Genomic DNA, 20,115 nt, shown 5'->3' on the forward strand with positions numbered 1-20,115 from the left:
CTGTGACCCAGGATAGGGAGAAGGCTAGTCTGTCAAAAGCTGGGTTTGCCATTTGCCGTCTGTGATACAAATTGTGATCTCCATGGTATACTTACTAATGCCATAGGGCGGTCACTGGTTCTTGTGGCTGGCATGCTGACGGATTCTTGAGTGATGAGTACCCATCTCTGTGACATGACAACTCGTCCTGTCGCATGGTCACTGATACTGTCCATGGTTATTGATGTCTGTGCTGCAGATAATGATCTCTGCGCGTGCTTGCTGATACCTGGCGCATGGTCAATGGGCCAGATGTACCAAATTCAGATTTTGCCCTTCCTAAAAAGCGATTGCTTAGGAATATCTATTAGCAAATTGCAAATAGGAAATGCTATTCCATTCCCACCTATGGGCCAAATAGGAAATGGTTTGCGTTTCCTAAATTGCTATTTCCTGATTGGAAATCCAAACCCAAGGGTGCCTCTGGGCTTAAGACCCCTTGGAGGCACCCTGAAATTCATAGTGCACATGTAAGTGCACATATCCTCTAAGGGCATATGTGCACTTCATGCCACATTAGGAAAAGCACTTTTTTAATGATTTTTTAAATTTCGCACATGGTTACCATCAACTTAGAGTTGATGGTTATAGCATTTCCTAAATGCCCAATTTGCATTTAGGAAATGCTTTGTGCATGTGCTTTGGGAATCGCGCATAGGTAATCCCTATTTGTGTTTCCTAAATCGCGGTCCCAATTCACAATTTCTACCTGGTGGTTTTTGGCCTTTGCACATATGAAAAGGCTGTATTGCATTTTTTAAGAGACTGAAATTGGCCAGTTAAGAAATGCAAAAAGCTGTCGTACATCTGGCCCTATGTTCCCTGTAGCTGTTTCTTGACAGTTGAGCACTTGATTAGGAGCATGCGTGCTGATTCCTGTCTCATGGTCACTGATTCTTGAGGCATGCTTACCGTTCTCTGTGGTATGGTATCAATTCCTGCACTGTGGTCACTGATTCCTGTGGCTGGCATGCTTACTGAGTCTTGAGTGATGTGTACTTGGCTCTGAGGCATGCTGACTGATTCCTTCACTGTGGTCACTGATTCCTGTGGCTGGCATGCTTACTGAGTCTTGAGTGATGTGTACTTGGCTTGACTGATTACTTCACTGTGGTCACTGATTCCTGTGGCTGGTATGTTTACTGAGTCTTGAGTGATGTGTACTTGGCTCTGAGGCATGCTGACCGATTCCTTTACTGTGGTGGTCACTGATTCCTGTGGCTGGCATGCTTACTGAGTCTTGAGTGATGTGTACTTGGCTCTGAGGCATGCTGACTGATTCCTTCACTGTGGTCACTGATTCCTGTGGCTGGCATGCTTACTGAGTCTTGAGTGATGTGTACTTGGCTCTGAGGCATGCTGACTGATTCCTTCACTGTGGTCACTGATTCCTGTGGCTGGCATGCTTACTGAGTCTTGAGTGATGTGTACTTGGCTCTGAGGCATGCTGACTGATTCCTTCACTGTGGTCACTGATTCCTGTGGCTGGCATGCTTACTGAGTCTTGAGTGATGTGTACTTGATTCTGAGGCATGCTGACTGATTCCTTCACTGTGGTCTCTGATTCCTGTGGCTGGCATGCTTACTGAGTCTTGAGTGATGTGTACTTGATTCTGAGGCATGCTGACTGATTCCTTCACTGTGGTCTCTGATTCCTGTGGCTGGCATGCTTACTGAGTCTTGAGTGATGTGTACTTGATTCTGAGGCATGCTGACTGATTCCTGTAATGTGGTCACTGATTCCCGGGACGTGCTCCCTGATTCTTGATTGATAAGTAGTTGGCTCTGTGGAATGCTTACCTATTCATGTAAAATAGTCACTGATACTGTAGGATGGTGACTGATTCCTGGAGTACAGGTAGTGGTCTCTGTGGCAGGCTTACTTTTAATAAGTCACCCTGTTGGCCTGTTCACCCCCATTTATTGCTAACTAATTGTTGGTAACTGATCCTGACTGTACCCTGGGCTCTGCTAACCAGGCCCAGGACCAGTGCCATGTTTAAACACCCACATGTGAAAGGGTACGCTATGTTTTAGGGTGCACTTACAATTGACCTTACAGACCATAGAATTCTCTAGCAGATAATAGGGCAAGGGGGTTTATTCTACCTATAAGACCCTAGTAGACAATAGGGCATGGAGGTTTGGGAGCCCAGCAGATTTCTTGCACTTGCATGTGTGCACTGCTGAGGGGCTTGCTGTCATTTTAACAGCAGCCGTGCTTTGCAGACTGCTTTTAAAAGCAAATTCATTGCAAACTCGACTTCGTTCCGTGAGCACTTTAAAATGATAATCTACATTCGTTTTACATATTAAGTATCCCAGGGTCCCCCTGGGTCAGGAAACTATAAGCAGGGTCCCAATAAAAGATGTTTTTTAGGCCCTGGTGAGGGAAAACTGCCTATTATATGCCTCCCCCATTGTAGATACTTAGCCTCATAGGTTAACATGGCAATATTTTATGTACGTATAACTATTGCTAGGAGGGGAATCATAATTGTCAGTCAAAGACTGAAAAGAATGGTATTGATTAATCCAACAACTTGCCATTCTTTCATTTATCAGAACTTGTTCAGAAAAGAAGTTATAAGACTTACTTGTCGGGGAGCCAACATCCAGCTTCCCCGCAGTCTTCCCTGATTGGTCAGCTCTCACAGGCTTAGCCAGGCTACCTTGATCAGGTGATAAGCGGCCTGTCCAAGCAGAGGTTATCTGAAGGTGGAAGTTCGGCAGCTGCAAATACAAGGCAAGGCAGGGAGAGGGGTAATAAAGCATGAGCTTCAAATGGGAGCGGGACAAGCAGGGAATGCGAGGCTTATCTCGCCCCACATTCTGGGCCTCTCAGCAAGATGGCAGGTTTAAGAAAAAAAATTGCAGATGCGAGAAGGGGGAGTTAATGGAAATGAGCCACCCTCTGAGGTTAGTTTAGACATGTCTTACCCCCCTGATGAGATTCCATCCATATTGGACTTTGGAGGAATAGTGCTTTCTGGGACAAGACTATGCCACACTTTGGAGACATGTTTTAGGGTGTTGCCATTAGGCCTGGGCTAAAATTCCCTTCCGCTCGCGGAAATTGCGATAATCTGACATTTTCGCGTTCCACGGAGAGCGCGAAAATGTCAAAATTTCCGCAATCCGCATTTTACCGGAAATTCTTTGCTTGCTCGTGCTGTAAAATAATACATTCTCGCGTGCGCGCGATCGCCTTACCTGAATCCCCGCGTTCGCCGACAAGTTTTCCCGATCCGGTCGCGTTCTCCACGAGATGCTGGATTGTTGGTAGCCATTTGCGCTGTCTTGCGACAGTTCGCGCCCACAGTAGCGTCATTAGTCGCGCGATCACGTGTTTCTTCTCATGATCATGCTCCGCGAGACAAGTGAAAACAAGATGGCCGCACCCGCGAGCCACCGCATGGGTAAGTTGGCGAGCCGCGACCACGCAGAAAATACCGCGAACGGGCGGTAAAAAAACTTTCGCATCTTCGCGATATTTCCGCGTGTTTGCGGAGATTTTTAATATTTTCACGATAATTTGCTAAAGTGAATTTCGCAAATTCCGCCCACCCCTAGTTGCCATGCACCTCTTTGGACAGGGGTGCCAAACTGCTTGTCGCCACAGAACACTGGATAAATATATGAGAGCTGCATAGCTCCTCAGATCTGTAGCCTGAAAATACAAGGAGAAGAAGTGCTGTCCTGCTGGAATAAGGATCTGCACCCAAAGGCCTGCACTCTGAATGACTGCGCCTGCTGCACACTCTGGTTCTACAGCACTGAGGACTTTACCTTGCTTCAAGAAGGAGAAAGGAGTGGACTCCCTGCAAGCTACAGGTTAACAGAGTTCGCCTGCATCATCTCCAGCAAGAGTCCCACTCCTGGAGTGGACTTTTTAAGGATTTGGCTAGGTGCATTGTGGGAATTGTAGTCCAGAACTCCCAAGGACCCTCTAGGAGATTCCAGACCCTTGGATTTGTGTTTTGGACCCATGCAACCTACAAGGAATCCTTCTGGAAGTACTTCAGGAGTTTGGAGAACTTTTGTGAAAAAGCTCCATAACTCAACAGCTCGACGTCGGGAGCCAAGCTGACTACTTTTAGCCGCGACCCGGCCTGGACTTCGGGTTTATCCCGCTGAAAGCTGCGGAGCTCCAGACTTCCAAGAGTTGACCGGGGGCCTCGACGAAGGTCAAGCCGATGAACCCTCACCGAATCCGGCTGCTGTGGAGGGTTGATGGGCGTTGGAGGAAAAAGCTCCAGAAGTTTTTCTAAGTGTGAAGGTTACATTTTGACCGGGACCTCCCGCTTACTGGATCTGACCAGGGCAACCATCGCGGTCAACCTCAAACTTTGACTTTGACCAAGTCAAGCACGACCAGATGTCCCACAGTGGTGATATATATTTTTAAGCAATAGAAATTGGTTACATTTTGAACATTCATATCTCCAGTTCCCTACATTGGATTTTTGTCAATTTGGTGTGTCATTTAAAAAAAAAAAATGTTTTCTATTTTTATCAACTTGTGTGAGATTCTTATTGTGAATTCTATCTTACTTACTATCTGTATTGGTGTTTTTAAGTGCTTTACATTCCTGTCTCCAATGACAAGCCTTACTGCTCGTTGCCAGCTACCAAGAGTGGAGCAAGGGACTAATTGATAGATACCTGTACAGGACCCAGTACTGTCTCGGTGGCCTTGATCCTAGTGGCAGGAGCATACTTACCCCTATCGATGAACCGCCTTCCAACACTTACCGACTTGTGTGAAATAGTTACTGATACTGTACAATGGTGCCTGATTTCCGTATTACAAGTAGCAGTTTCTGTGAGGTGAGTAAGATCTCTCAGGGAAATTTAGAAGTACTCTCCGGATGCACACAGTTTCACGAGCTTGCTGCAGAGATTGCCTAGGGGGGAAGACACTCAGATGACTTTTCCAAGGAGGTTTAGATGATGAGTTAAAGGATGAGCTGCCAAGAGATCTCCACGCATCCTCGTCTTCTGTACTACTGGAAAAGCTTCTCCTTATTGAACACCCACCTAAGTAAAGGAGAATGGAAAAGCAGTGACGGCAGAAGATCCCTGTTATTCCTTCTTCCCGCATTTTTAGGTAGACTGAGTCAATTACTGAGATAGTTCTTTCTTCTGAGGTGGTTGATAAGCCTATGCAACTCGGATCTGCTAGAGGTCCTTTTTGCAATGCTAAAAGTAAACAAAGACATTGGGGAGCTTTGTCTCTCTTTTTTTGTGATTCCTCACTATCTGCTGCAAAAGTATGTTGTTCGACCCTCCTTGCCACAGGAATACGGCCAGGCCCCATCCTTTGTAATGGAGAAAGGGGTGCGAGATTCCACTCATCCTTAAGTTTGTAGCTCCACCAGTGGATGCAATTTCTGCTTCTTTGTGTTAGTTTTGATCTTTCATGTCCATCCTGGCCAATCTGTTTCAGGGAGATATGGGTGAGACGGATGTTTCCAGAGGTAATATTCAGAAAGGTGACAGGCCAAGGTAAATACCAGGCTACTCAAGATATAACTGAGGTCACAGAACCAGAGAGGAAAGGAGACAGCTGTTAGCGGGGACAAGGAAAGAGACAGAAGTTAAGCAAGAGCAAAGTTTGCTCAAAGTAAGGGATGTGCTAGTATATGACAAGATGCCATTTAGTAGGTTGGGAAACCCCTTATGGACTGAGACCATCAGATTGCTCCTAACAACAATCACACTGTGAAATTATACTTGAGCCTGGTGTTATAGAGTCTGTTAGACTCAGTGCAAGGTGGACCGAGACTGTCAACCACACTGAGACAGGTAAGACTCAAAATGGATGCGACAATGGAAGTCTTTCTCTTACCTGAACCTGAGACCAAGCCAAAGATCACACTGTAAACAGAAATGAACTGCAACAGATACTGGACCGAATTTGGAATGATAAAGAAAATCAAAGTGGAAAGAATAATAACCAGAATATAGAACAGACAAGAAAGCAATGAGACAGGAGGAAAACCAAGACAAGGGAAACACTGCCAACTCAGGGAATATGTTGTCGGAAAAGCAAGTGAGAAAATACAGAAATGTAGGATATCAGAATACAAAGGCAAAGGAAAAACTGAAGTAAAGATAAACACATACATCACACTGCTGTACAGGACAGCCACCGGAAAGCAGGACACTGCAAATGGCAGTAGCAGAAAACATGACTTTTCTCGTGTTTTCATAGGTTCAGCAATGCAGGCAACTTGAGAAGAAAGCAGAAGCCCCCAGGAATGGCGCTCGAAGCACCAGTTCTGAATGCAGAAGCCAGTCTTAAATCCCTCCTTCCAGTTCACGGCCACACAGGGCGATTGGAACTCAGAGCAGGTGTGAGCTTGCTGCAGCAAAATGCAGGAGAAAGAAGTTAAAATCCCTCCTCCTTCTGTCTTCCTGAAGGAGTGCACTGACGTTTCAGGAAGCAACCAGTGGGCAGAAAGAAACTCCGGAGTCGAACAAGGATCAGATCTTGTTTCTAAACATTGCAGAAATGTATGCAAGGGAGCACATGAGCACGCTAGAAATGGTAACATAGAAGTCAAAGTATTGACAAGGTTCACCAACAATCTCCTCTGCAGTCCTCAGACTCGGGGGAAGGCATACAAGTACCATAATGCATTAGGAGATGGTAAGTAACCCTGTTTTGTAATCACAAGTGAATCAGATTTAGATAAATGATTTGGAAAGTCTTGAGTGACTTGTGAAGTGCAGAATAGTTTCTAAACTATTGTTCAAGATATAAGCAGGATCACAGAAGGTCTTCAAGTAGGGCCACCTAATGTCAGGGTCGAAGGATACCGACAGTCTATATCTTTTCCTGCCCTGTTAGATGCTGGTGCGTCTGACATGTACCTGGACTTGAATTGTGCCCAGAGACTCCAGATTCTGATCAGGAAGAACTCAGCTCCAGATCACGTACAAAGAATCAATGGCTTTCCTTTGACTTCGGGTCTTGTGCCCTCCATCATGGTTCCCTTTCTAGTATAATTAGACAATCACAAAGAGATGGTTACTTTAGACCTAATCACATCCCTAACTATGTCATAGTACTTGGTATATCCTGGCTGGAACAACACAATCCCTCTGTCAGTTGGGAGACCAGAGTCATATCTCAATCATCACAGTTATGCAAATAGAAATGTTGCTTGGATTGGAGTTATTGGATTCTTGTGGAACAAGACCTTTCTTGTTTCTTCGTTCCCTCTATTTCCTGATCTGGATTTTTCACCCTGAAGAATTCCTCTCTTGGACTCTGGATTCCTGTTTTTCCTCAATCCTTTGAAGACTTCGTCCAGCAAGGAGGTTTTTTACGCATTTGGCTTTTTCCTGCTGAAAAACTGGCAGTCTCTTAAGGGCACTTGCCTAGTGCAGATTCCAGTGTGTGGTGACATTCAGGATTCTAGAAACAGTCACCCATACCTCAGACAGCAGACGACCCAGCCTCGCATTTCAAGTATGCATCCAGACCTGCAGATTGACAAGTTCCTGGCGTTGTGGTATGCTTACTGATGATTCTTATATAACGGGGTCACTGATTCCTGTGTCTGACATGCTTACTGATTGTTGAGTGATGAGTTCTTGGCTCTGCGGCATGCTTACTGACTCCTATTGCATTGTCACGGTTACTGTGGCACGCTTTTTGAGTTCTGAGTAGTGATCTAGATAGCATGCTTACTGATTCCTGTGATGAGGTCACTGATTCCTGTGCCTACCAAGCTTACTGATTCTTAAGTGATGAGTACTTGGCTCTGTGGGGTGCTTACTGATTTCCATAACATGGTCCCTGATTCGTCTTTGTGACATGCTTACTGATTCTTGATCGACAAGTACATGGCTCTGTGACATGCTTACTGATTCTTGATCGACAAGTACATGGCTCTGTGACATGCTTACTGATTCTTGATCGACAAGTACATGGCTCTGTGACATGCTTACTGATTCTTGATCGACAAGTACATGGCTCTGTGACATGCTTACTGATTCTTGATCGACAAGTACATGGCTCTGTGACATGCTTACTGATTCTTGATCGACAAGTACATGGCTCTGTGACATGCTTACTGATTCTTGATCGACAAGTACATGGCTCTGTGACATGCTTACTGATTCTTGATCGACAAGTACATGGCTCTGTGACATGCTTACTGATTCTTAATCGACAAGTACATGGCTCTGTGACATGCTTTTGATTCCTGTTGCCTGGTCACTGATACTGTGTCATGCTTTTTGATTTCTGTTGATACAAGTCGTGATCTTTGTGGTATGCTTACTGATTTTTATAACATGGCCACTCACTCCTGTGCCATGCTTGCTGATCCTGGAGTGACAATTACTTGGCTCCATGGAATTCTTTTTGATTGTGTAATGTGGTTATGTTACGTAATCCTTTGGCACTCTTTTCAGTTTATGTGACATTCTTCAGTATTCGTGTAACATTCCTACAATTGTGACTCATATTAACTGATTTGTATGATATGCCTACTGTTTGTGTGTTATTCTTAGAGGTCTTAGTAACATTATGATGAGCGTGGAATGCTTTAGCATTCTTTGTCACTGCTGCAACTTTCTGCGGTCTGCTTATCAATGCCTACAGGATGCGCCATGCTATCCTGTTTTAGATTTAAACCTATAATAGCTGATAAAACTCCACCTAAAGGGAAACAAAACTTATCTGACAAACACAAACACTGATAAACACCTGTGCAGCCACAAACCAAAATGCCAGTCAGAGAAAAGAAAGTGAGAGAGAAGGGATCATTTTTATTGTTTAGGAATGACACTATTTTTTTCCTTCGTTTCTTCCAGTTTTATGTGCTTAGTTTAAATGTGCAGGGTTTAGAAGCATGTTGAGGTCTAATCTAATTATTGTACACACAGTACAAAATCTGGAAATATTAAAATCATATTTATCTTTTTTGGGTCTTCTTTCACTGATTTGTGAAATTGCTGGCCTATAACAATCTTGATACACAAATCTCTTTCTACAAAAAGGGGGGGGTCCAAGGGATAATTTTATAGACCAAACCAGTATTAAATCCCCAGGTCAACTTTTCTCATGCAAAAAAGTATACTGTAGGTCTACTGTTCAAAAACGTTCAGAAACTGATGCACAAGAAAAGAGTTACAAAATTATAAAAGAGTAAGCTAACGTAAACTCTAAGAAAAATTTACTTAAACAAAAATTATACTTCCCCTTCCAGCTCGACTTTCAGCGAGGGGTACCGATGGATAGAGCGGTGCCTCAAATCCTGAGCGGATGTGAGGTGCGCACCCGCTGCAAGTCGGGTATCTGTGACACGCCACTGTCTGTAGCAGTCCCTTTGGGCGTTACAAGACCATTCAGGTTGTATCGTGACCAACCTAGACTTTGTTATATGTTTTTTTACATACACTTACATTTGTTTGCAGTAGCATGAAAATTAAGGTCCTGATGAGAGCTAGGATTTCACTATCCACTAGCCGAAACATGAAGACCCATTAAATCTGACAGTTATTTATGAAAGCTGTCTATGCACTGTTTTTAATTTGGCATCAAGGCAGCGTCAGAATAAAAGTATTTGTGTCTTGATAGCCATTTTTAGTAGCACTTTTTTATCACTTTTTGCACTGCAACCATCACCCTCCAAAGACCACCATCATAAAAAAAAGCTATACCAGCACTCACGTCTGGGATAACTATGTAGTCACCACAATCCTTGAGGATTGAGATGTGACATTCATGGTAATCCTCAGTGTTCCCAGATGATGAAGCAAGCCATTGTTGATGGGAACTATTTTTGTTTAAGTATAATTTTTGTTTAAGTACATTTTTCTTAGAGTTTACGTTAGCCTACTCTTTTATAATTTTGTAACTCTTTTCTTGTGCATCAGTTTCTGAACTATAACAATCTAGGCCAATATCTACTATCACATTTACCCACGGACACAGAATGGTTCAGCTCTCTTTTCTAACATATCGGTATTGACAGGTGAATTTCCAACACCTCAGGCTTTAAACAGTCAATGCAAGGTATTGTGACCTGTGAAAAGAGTTGTCACCGTGCACATGGGATAGTGGTGAAAACATGATTCAAGACTTTCCAGATTAAGTTATTATGTATGATACTATCAGCTAATCTGGGTTTTTTACTCATCTGCAGTTTACTGCTTGGCTTTTTGAGTCAAGTTACAACGTTCACAGCATTTTCCATGGGGACACTTGACAGCTATGAATGTAGAAGTGTCAAAGAGTGCAGAGAAGCTATGATGAGCATGCTACTAGCATTAGGTTTCAGGTACCTTGGGATTCAAGGCTACAAATGAATCTTGAGCAATTGAAAACTGTAGAGGTTTCACATAGTACTATGCTGTTGGCAGGATGCACCACCTCTCCAATGTCATAATATTCAGTAAATAGTTTGTGAAAGACTCCAAACTATGGCCAGGAAGCTGTTAACTAAAGCGTCTGAATATAACATTCTTATTGTTTTAATAAATGAATAGCCCAGTAAACCAAACAGTGTCCTGACAAAGTAAGTGTGAGAGGTAATGAGATGTGAGAGAGGTTCTTCTGATCTGTGTGAATGAGGGTGCAATACATTGACTTTCTTTGCCTAAAACAGTCTGCGATAAGCCAATTGGACACACTGTTAATTGGTAGACACTAGAGGCCCTGCATTTTTTCTCCTTTAAATTAAATATGTGCTTTATAACAACCACTACAAAAACAGCATGTTTTATAAATACTGGAAAAGCAAAGTTTTGGTCTATTTTGGGGGTTAGCCAGCTTAATAAACACTAATAAGCACTACATTCAATAGGTTTGGAAAACACTGAGAAAACCCCAATGAAATCCACAAAAAATAATCACTGAAAGAATAGTGTGAACTATACAATATGCATGTGTGTGTGTGTGTAAATGTGTGTACCTGTGTGTAGATGTATATCTGTGTATGTGGATCCATGTGTGTGCTGTGTCTGTGTACGTGTATCAGTGTGCACGTGCATGCACATGTGTGTCGGTGTGTGTCGGTGTGTGCCTGCATGTCTGGCATGTGGCTAGGAGCGTTAATGGTGTCACATGGTAGACAATGTAAATGCTGAACAAGATGGCAGTTCCCTTTCATGGTATCCTGCGTATGGACATAAACCCTGCTTGCTACCCTTGGGCTTTAACTCATTGTTGGTGGACAGGGAAATGTACAGCCAGACCATGCCAGCTTTTTGCATCGGTCCAATATTGAAGGTTGCTCAGGCTTTGCCCTCGCTTCCCCCTCATGCCCTAAAGTAGAATAAGTACTGACCCAATCAGGCCAGATGTTGTAATTTATCAGGACTTAGTTGAATATTCCATTTACCAAAGAGGTTTGCCAGGAATAGATCCCAGGGATATGGAACAATTCCTTCTGCTGTGACCTTGAAAATGAGGAACTGTTCACCAGATGTGGAAAGGAGCAGGATCCTGACTTCAAAGTTCCAGATGAACTCCGAGCAGATTGAAGGCTGCATGGATGTTCACTCGAGGGAGAGTGAGCTGCTCCAGGAGCCGTGAGGACTTTAGAGCCAAGCTGGCAAGAACAAAACCCAAACACATTTCAGCATCATGAGGGTCAAGAAACTGTGTGTGCATTTTAGGTGAGTTTGGTGAGCTTGCATCATCATCATTATCCTGACCAGAACCACCTCTGACTTGTAGGAGGCACATATCTGCTCTTTCTTCATCCTCAACCCTTGGGTATGGTTCTGCCAGGATTTTAGAACTGCCTAGAACCATCCAAATCTTCTTTAAAGCCTTAATGTTTGCACAGATATCATTCTTTGGGGCTGAGATTGGAAATAAGATCTAAATCCCACTTCTACATTGTTAACTGGTGATCTGGACAACCGAGTAGGTGCCTCAGGCCCGCTTCACACCCACACTCACGAAAAAGCTCTACCACAGGCACCAGGTTTGAGACAAGGGCTCCTAATGTTTTAGTGTCAACAAACAAATGCTTGGTTGCTAGCCCATCAACTTTCATATGAAGACCAGTTTAGACCCTAACTGGTCTTAACTAAAGTTTGTCTGGAGCCTAACTCCTAGAACCATCATAGCCACTTTTGCTGGGCATCAAAAGTCCTAATGTTTGAGATCTAGACTTTGCCACCAAAACTATCAGCTTATGAATTGGGCATAGTGCATTTTTGTGTTGTGTGTATTGTATGTAAACTATATTGGGAGGCAGGTGTGTGGAAACCTTAGTTATTAACAGTGCTGTATTGGTGGAGGTGCTCCACAGAGTCAACACAATATGAGTCCTGGTGGAGAGCTGTTCAGAATCTTTGTCTCATAATCTTGCTGTGGTGGTGGAGGTGTCGTGGAGAACCATTCGTTGATACCTATGCCATGTTATAGAGAGCCCTCAGTTAAATATGGGTCTATGCTTGAGGAGGTTAACAACAGTTACTGTGTAGTGTAGTGTAGTGCTGTGCAGAGCTCTTGAATGAAACCCCTTTTGTGCTGGTGGAGATGCTGTGCAGCGCCTGTGGTTAGTAACAGTGCTGCCCTGGTGGAGGTAATGTACTTATCCTTGGATTGATAATCATTTTCTCCTAAAATGTCTTTCCAGTTTCGTGGTGGAGCAGAGCAGCTGGGGACCTTATATTGTTTCTATTAATGGACTGGCCGCCAGCAGCACTGAGAGGACCTACTGGCAGCTGCTGAGTGGGACCACCCCTCTAATACAAGGTAGGTGTCATCTATCTGTGGATATCCAGGCCGGCCATTCATTTGAGCCAAGGTCAGAGCTGCGCATCTGTGGGTATTTGATGAAATTAGTTATGTATCTCGGTATGGGCCATATGCTTGTAGGTCTTAAAAGGACCACCCTTCCAATTAATATAGTGGTGCTAGCCATATGCTTTTTGGCTATGAAGTGGGACATTCCTCTGGGTCTAGGTAGGAGAGCCATGTCTCTGGATATTGAGGGACACCCCCCCTTCTCAAGTACTGTGACCTGTGTGCCTATATTAAAGGTGAGCTACTACCTAGCCTGGTCCAAGGTAGAAGTTGTGCATCCGTGGGTATTGAGTGACTGCAACCATGCAAGATTTAGAAAGGGAAACAAATGCCTGTGGGTAATACGGGAGACCACCGCTCCCAATTTATAATTGAGATATGAGCCTTTTGGGATTGAGTGCTGTAGGAAAGTGCCCCTTTTTGACATGGTCACTCCCACTTTTTGCCGGCGTTTTATGTGGTTTTCAATAAATGTGCACTGGGAGCCTGCTAGCCAAGTCCTCAGTGCCAGATCTCTTTCCCAAAACTGTGCAATTGTACCCCAACTGGCAAGGCCTTTAGAACCCTCTGCAGGTCCTTAGTAAATGGAACCTCTGGTACTAAGGGCATGGGTTAGTGAAGATAGTTCAAGATGTATTGTGCCACCCAAAGGGACCCCTTGCCAAGCTCATGCAGACTGCCACTGCAGGCTCCGTGTCTCGGTGCAGGCAAACATGAAAACACGACATGGCACACAGCCCTTTGTGCCATGCCTGGAAACACTGCATACAGTATAGGTAAGTCATCCCTACAGTTGGCTATCCAGCCCTAAGGCAGGGTGCTATATACTATATGTATGGACCCCTCTACATGAGCAGAGGGGACCCTGTGCTAGTCAGTTCAATTAATGCCAGTAGAGGTGAACAGATAAGCCATTTCAGGTACATCTGCTGGACACAGGTCAAACATGAGTTCCCCAGCTACATGATGACTTCACTGAAAAAAGGGATGTTTGGTATCAAACATCTTGTATTAATAAACTCACACTTATTCCAGTGATGGATTTTTTAAAACATGCACCCAGAAACTACCAGTTACAAGTGCGTTGAATGACTTGTTCTGACCACCCAGCCACCACATACAAAGTTCTGAGTCCCAGGGGGGACTGCCCGCGCCTTCAGGAGGTGAGAAACAAAGCCTGTTATGGGAGGGGTGATTTTTCATCTGACCCCCACCTGGCCATGGCTCATTTTGCACCTAGACAAGCAGGAATATTGGATGTCAGATATGCTTGGCCACCCTTCTGGGTGGTACCAACCCTACGGTGAGCTACCTCCATTGGGAGAACTAAATTAGACCCTGCTCCTAAGATCCAAACATGCTTTGTTACACAAACCAGGTTGTATCAAGTGTAGCCGAAAAACAACCTGTGTCCTGCTAAATTCATGTTCTCCTAACTCGCATTATTGGTTGGATTTCCTGGTACTGATAATCTGTAGAAAGTCATAAATGGAGAAGCACAGCATACGAAGTAGGCACCTGGGCACCAAGCCTGTGTCAGGAGGTACCTTAATCAAATTCCACAGGAGCTAAAGATGTACCCATCTTTATTGTCCAACAAAGCAGACCAAACCAAAGGGCATGCTCTTGCACAGTTGGCGCACTCGTCGGGTTGGACTACCCCCACAAACTTGTCAGTCACCAAAAAAATAATGCTGCACTCGCCATACGATATTGCCGCTAAGCTTATTGAGTTAAAGAATAACTCAGCCCAACTCTCCACCTATGTCTATATAATCTCTTGTCAAGTAAATGTAAATAAGTCTTTTGCTTACCTGGAAAACAGTCTTCAAACTGGAAGTAGCGTTCAATGTGAATTGCTGAGACACTACCTGATTTTTTCTAAGGTTATTAGAACAGGAAATTCTTTGATGAGAGTTCTCATAGTGACTACTGTCGCAATTTGAGATATATTGTAGATTTTATCAACATGAGTAGTCTTTTTCCCTACTCGAGCCCGAGTTTACTAATTTTACTATAACTCAAAAATTGGCAACTTCAGGTGCCCTACACAAGTTCTGTGATGAGACACTGCCTAGTGCAAAGAAAGGGCAAATTTATCTTCAGAAATGCACTGAAGGGAGACGCTACCAGCGTCTCACAAGATTCAGTTGAAGTGCAGCGTTCCACACTTGAGCATGCGCGTTTTGCTCTTTTGCCTCCTCGCGCATGATAGAACTTGACCGCTGACCTTTATTCTTGGAATCGTTTCCACAGGTTCTCGAATCCAAGACTGGTGAAATGCTGAGTAAGTTTAGGAAATGTAATCACGCGGATTCGGTAGCTGGGGGAATCTTTTCCAATGTGGATATTTCTTAACCTTTCTTAATATGACATATATTTTAGCCTGGTAGTTTTTAATGTGTGTACTGGCTACAATGTTCCTGATAGTACCTCCCTCCATGAAGGCTCCCCCAGGTTTAGGTTTCTTGGGAAGGTTTTATGAAAGTTCCCCAGATAACACAATTTTTTTCTGGTGATTTGGAGTCTAAAATTCTACTAACTTCAACCCCTTCTTCAGAATCTATTCTTATTGACATGGGTGATTCGTGCAACCTTATGTTTGGAGGACTTTTCTTTAAAAGAGATACATGGGATACCGGATGGATCTTAATTTGTTTTGGAAGTTGTAATTTCACCGCAACTGGATTGATTATTTTCCTAATCCTAAAAGGACCAATAAATCTGGGTTGCAATTTTTCATTACCTTTTTAAAGCAGATGACGAGTAGACAACCAAACTTAGGGGCATATTATCAAGCCAGGCGATAAAATTATCGCCGCTTTAGCGCCAGAAAACTGCCGCTAAAACGGCGATAATGGGCTTGATATTATGCTCTATGGAATTCCAATTGAAGCCCATGTTAGATGTCCTTCACATCTAACATGGGCTTCAATTGGAATTCTGGTGGCTCTGACAATGTGCATTCCTGGCTCTCTGGGGATGTGGAAGACTCTGTGTGTGACACTCAGCTGTAGGAAGGAGTGCTGGTCTCACTCTCTAATGGTCTGTGAGCGGATGCAGAGAGCCCATTCATTCTGCTGGCATGGCGCTCTCCGTGGGGGTGGAGCTGGGGATGCCACCGGCTGGAGCAGTTTTGGTGCCGATTCGGTGCATTCTGTGGGAAAGCAGGCAAAAAGTAAAAATTGTTTGCACATTATTATGTGACTCTGCCGATGCATCCACATTTTGTTTCACACACAGGCTCAATATTATCTGCCTATTCTAGCTGTTGAGCACGGGCACGTGTTTTGTATTCAATGCTGTTGGCTGCACATTATTCATGTGTCGGTTTTGTGCTTTGTGTTCCTATATGAAGTGCTAGACATTACGGTATGCTGAACTGTGCATACAAGTGCATTCTGAGCTAAACGCTCGAGTCCCCTTTGTGCCGAAGGAGCCATGAGAGGCAACTGTTTATTGGGGGCGCCCCATCTGTTAGTTGGCATCAATCTGGATGGAAATGCTTGTGACTGCGCTCACTCCCAGCAGCTCGCACACTCTGGGCCCATGTACCGCTTATTTTATTTATCATTCCCCTCACCATAGACTTCAACAACTATATTTTGCTCGATGACCTCAACTTCCATCTCAACGACCACAATGACATCAACACTACCAATCTCTTTGACAGCATGAACAACATCAGACTCACCCAACTAGTCCACAAGCCCATGAACACTGCAGGCCAAACTTTAAACCCCATCTTCCCCTCCAGTGACCACATCAGGTTCAGCCAGGGGAGGCTGGTGCATAGGGGCGAGATGGGCGTCGCTCTCCCACCCTGGGGGACAACAAAAATGCCTGTTGAAAAACACTGAGCAGCTAGGAATAAATTGTGCTGGCTGCTAGTGCTCAGTGAACAAACATGTACAAAATTGGGGTTTTCTTTAGGGGGGTGTGGGGGTATGGCCTTTGCTCTGCAGTGTCTGCACATGCTTTTGGCTGGGCGAAGATTTCTTCGACCTAGAGCCAGAAAGCAGGGCAGTGACAACACACTGGTGGGTGCAGCCTATTGCTAACTACCAGAATAGCATTTCGATTTTGGGCGTTATTCCCTTGGCCCAGGGCGGAGCTGGAGGCCCTCCATTAATTCCAATGGCCGAGGGTGGAGCATTCCGGCAGGCTTAGCGTTTGTGGGGGTGTGGCAGTGGCCTTTGTTGTCTCCTCCACCAGACCCAGCAACAGTTGTTTTTGTTCAGTGATTGGTTTGCTGGGGTCTGGGGGAGGAGTCGATTCGAAATCGAAAGAATTTTCCAGTTTGGGCTTGTGCTCTCATTGGTATTGCCACGCTCACTGCTGCAGTCCTCTAGGGAGTTGGGAGTCTTCTCTTGGTAACGACAATTCTCTTAACTCTGGAACAGGAGGAGGGTTCGTGTTTTTAACCCGGTGTATCCTCACAAGTTCAACAAGGATTTTGGGAGAGTTTTGTTCTTGGTCTGGAATCTTGGAGGCAGAAACCGCAGCTGGAGTCTCTGGCACTTTACAGGTAATTGCAGCAGACACCGCAGCCACACCATGGAACTCACCTGGACCGACTTCAACATCACCAGCTCACGGACCTCCCCCAGCCTGCCCAATGCACTCAACCACAGCTGGAGTTAAGTCTCAATGGGCACATGAATCAATGCCATCAACACTACCCACCCCCTCTTCTCCAGAAACCTAGACGAGAACATCAGAAACTTCAACAATTGGATCACCAACTGCGCAAATAGCTTCACTCCCATCAGCAATAACACCACAGAAAGTCCACTAAGCAGGCAAATTTGTACACTGAAGAGCTCAGGACCACTAAATGACACTGTAAACAACTGCAAAGGAGTTGGTGCACCAGCAAGGGCACGAATGACAAGACCGCCTTCAAGACAGCCCTCATCCTCTCACACAGAGAGTTGAGAGAATCAAAGAAAAAGGCCTTACCCTAAATATTCAAATCAAGCTCCAATAACAGCTATGAACTCTTCAGCATCATCAAAGAATACTCCAACCCCTCAGCTGCAACAACCATTACCCACTTTTACAGGAGCTCTGCAACAACATTGCAAACTTCTTCTATGATAAGATCGCCAACATCCACGGAAACATCAAACGCCAGCCCACGGCCAACTACTTCTTCAAGCAACATGATGACCTCCTTACCACCACAGACATCTGACTAACTCAATGGAGCCAGCACACCCCACAGGACACCCCATCCAGAACTTGGTTCAATCTAGGGCCTCAAGCGACCCATGCCATCACCACATATTCAACCTAGGCAAAGCCAGAATCAGCCAAGTACTCACCCCTTTGTTCAACACCTCAATTGGCAAGCCCACCTTCACTGAGGGCAGAAAACATGCAAAAGTCTATGCCCCACTAAAGACACCATCAGCAGACCCCGGTGAACTCAACAACTACCAGCCAATGCCCCTGCTCCCATTCCTACCAAAGTATCAGAAAAAGACATTAACCAACAGCTCTCTTCACATCTGGAATGGAACCTCCTTATCGACTCCCGATACTGATTCCGCAGCAACCACAGCACCAAGATATCCAATTACTACTCAAATGAGGAGAGACTGCAGCTCTGATCCTCCTAGACCTCTCGACAGCCTTCAATACGGTCTCCCACCTCACAGTCATAACACGGCTGCATAACATAGGCATCCAAGGAGCCACTCTCAGATGGATCGACTATTTCCTTTCCGGAAGAATGCAAAAAGTCTTGCTTACCTCTGAAACCAGGTAAATCATCTGTGGGGTAACCCAAGGATCTGCGCTCAGCCCCACCTTCTCCAACACTTAAATAATACCTCTGGCCAGCATCGTCAAAACCCACGGACTCAACATCATATCCTATGCCCAAGACACACAACTCATCCTCTCCCTCTCCGAAGACAACACCAACATCAAGACCAGCTTCTACAACTGCAAGACAGACGTCACCAACTGCAAGAAGGACAACTGCCTGAAGTTCATCATGGACAAAACAGAGTGTTAGACCCGGCATATCTTGGCGTGATTACCCCTGACTTTTTGCCTCTACCCCCTTTGCTGTTAGATGCTTTGGGTACTTTGCCACTGCTGATCAGTGTCAAAGTACAAGTGTTCCATGTGTAAAGTACAATGGTAATTGGTTGGCCGTGATTGGTATGTTTGCCATACTAGTAAAGTCCCCTGTGATGTGCACTGTGTGTACAAGGGCTAGTAAAGCAGAGGTGTGCAGAGAAGGGAACTCAGGCCTTCAGTGTAGGACCTGCACGCAGAGTGATAAGTTAGCATGTTGTCCTGACAAGTGTAACTACTTGTCAGACCTTACTTTCCCTGTTGCATACACCATGGGCAGGATGCAGTGTAAGTAAAAGGCAGGACATATACTGAGGTGTGTGTTATGTCCTGACAATGAAAAACACTCCATTTAGTTTTTCACTGGTGAAAGGACATTATGCCCATAGGACAGAATGGGGTAGGCTGGGTAGTGTGTTTGTTAGCCTGGTTTCTTATACGTTTAAAATGGAGAGGTGAAGTTTGGTATGTATGAACTCACAGTGTCATAACCCATCTTTCTATGAAAGTGGTTTTGTCATTGTGTGTTCAGAAGCCACTCTTTTAGAAAGTGGCTGAGTTTTGTGCTTTAAGCATTTCTGTGTGTCTCTGCTGAATGTGGATTGACTGTCTGGATCTGAGAGGTGCGAGGAGCTGGGGGAGGTCTTGACATAAAAGTTTCCGGAGAAGTTTCAAGCAACGTGGTGGGCGCATGTTGTGGTAACTTGAGGCCCTGTGATCTTGGACACACGGAATAAAAAGTGAGACTCGGACGCTCTGGGTGCGTGTTGTGGTACACCGCAGGCATTGGTGAAGAGCGCCTGGTCAGCGTGTGCATCCGTGGTGGAGCGAGACTCGGACGCGCAGGGTGCGTGTCATGGTGAACCGCAGGCGTTGGTGAGGAGTGCCTGGTCGGTGTGTGCATCGAAGGAGAAGTGAGTCTCGGACGTGCAGTATGTGTGTTGTGGTGCACAGCAGGCGCTGGTGAGGAGTGCCTGGTCACCGAGTGCACCGAAGGAGAAGTGAGGCTCGGACACGGTAACCGTGTCAAAGTGCAGCCAGAGGCGTTGGTAAAGAGCGCCTGGATATTGGAGCAGCGGAGTTGGAGTAATGCTCAGTGAAGCAGCATGCATGCTTTGGTACAACCTGGGACTGTGGAGGTGATCGGCTGATCATTGAGTGCACTGGAAGAAAGTGAGTCACTGCAGCGCAGTGTGCGTGTC

The 20,115-nt window shown here is 45.0% G+C and overlaps 1 protein-coding gene across 1 annotated transcript in view; it reads left to right on the top strand.

The window, feature by feature from the left end:
* LOC146839432 (transcobalamin-1-like) overlaps positions 1-20,115 on the top strand; it is a 247,152-nt gene that overhangs the window by 179,204 nt on the left and 47,833 nt on the right. The window contains exon 9 of the mRNA XM_085650798.1: positions 12,654-12,772. Within this exon, the coding sequence (XP_085506924.1) occupies positions 12,654-12,772 (119 nt within the window). The remainder of the gene's footprint in view (positions 1-12,653; positions 12,773-20,115) is intronic.

The sequence above is a fragment of the Triturus cristatus genome, chromosome 4_1 (genome assembly GCF_964204655.1).
Source record: "Triturus cristatus chromosome 4_1, aTriCri1.1, whole genome shotgun sequence".
NCBI classification, from domain to species: Eukaryota; Metazoa; Chordata; class Amphibia; order Caudata; family Salamandridae; genus Triturus; species Triturus cristatus.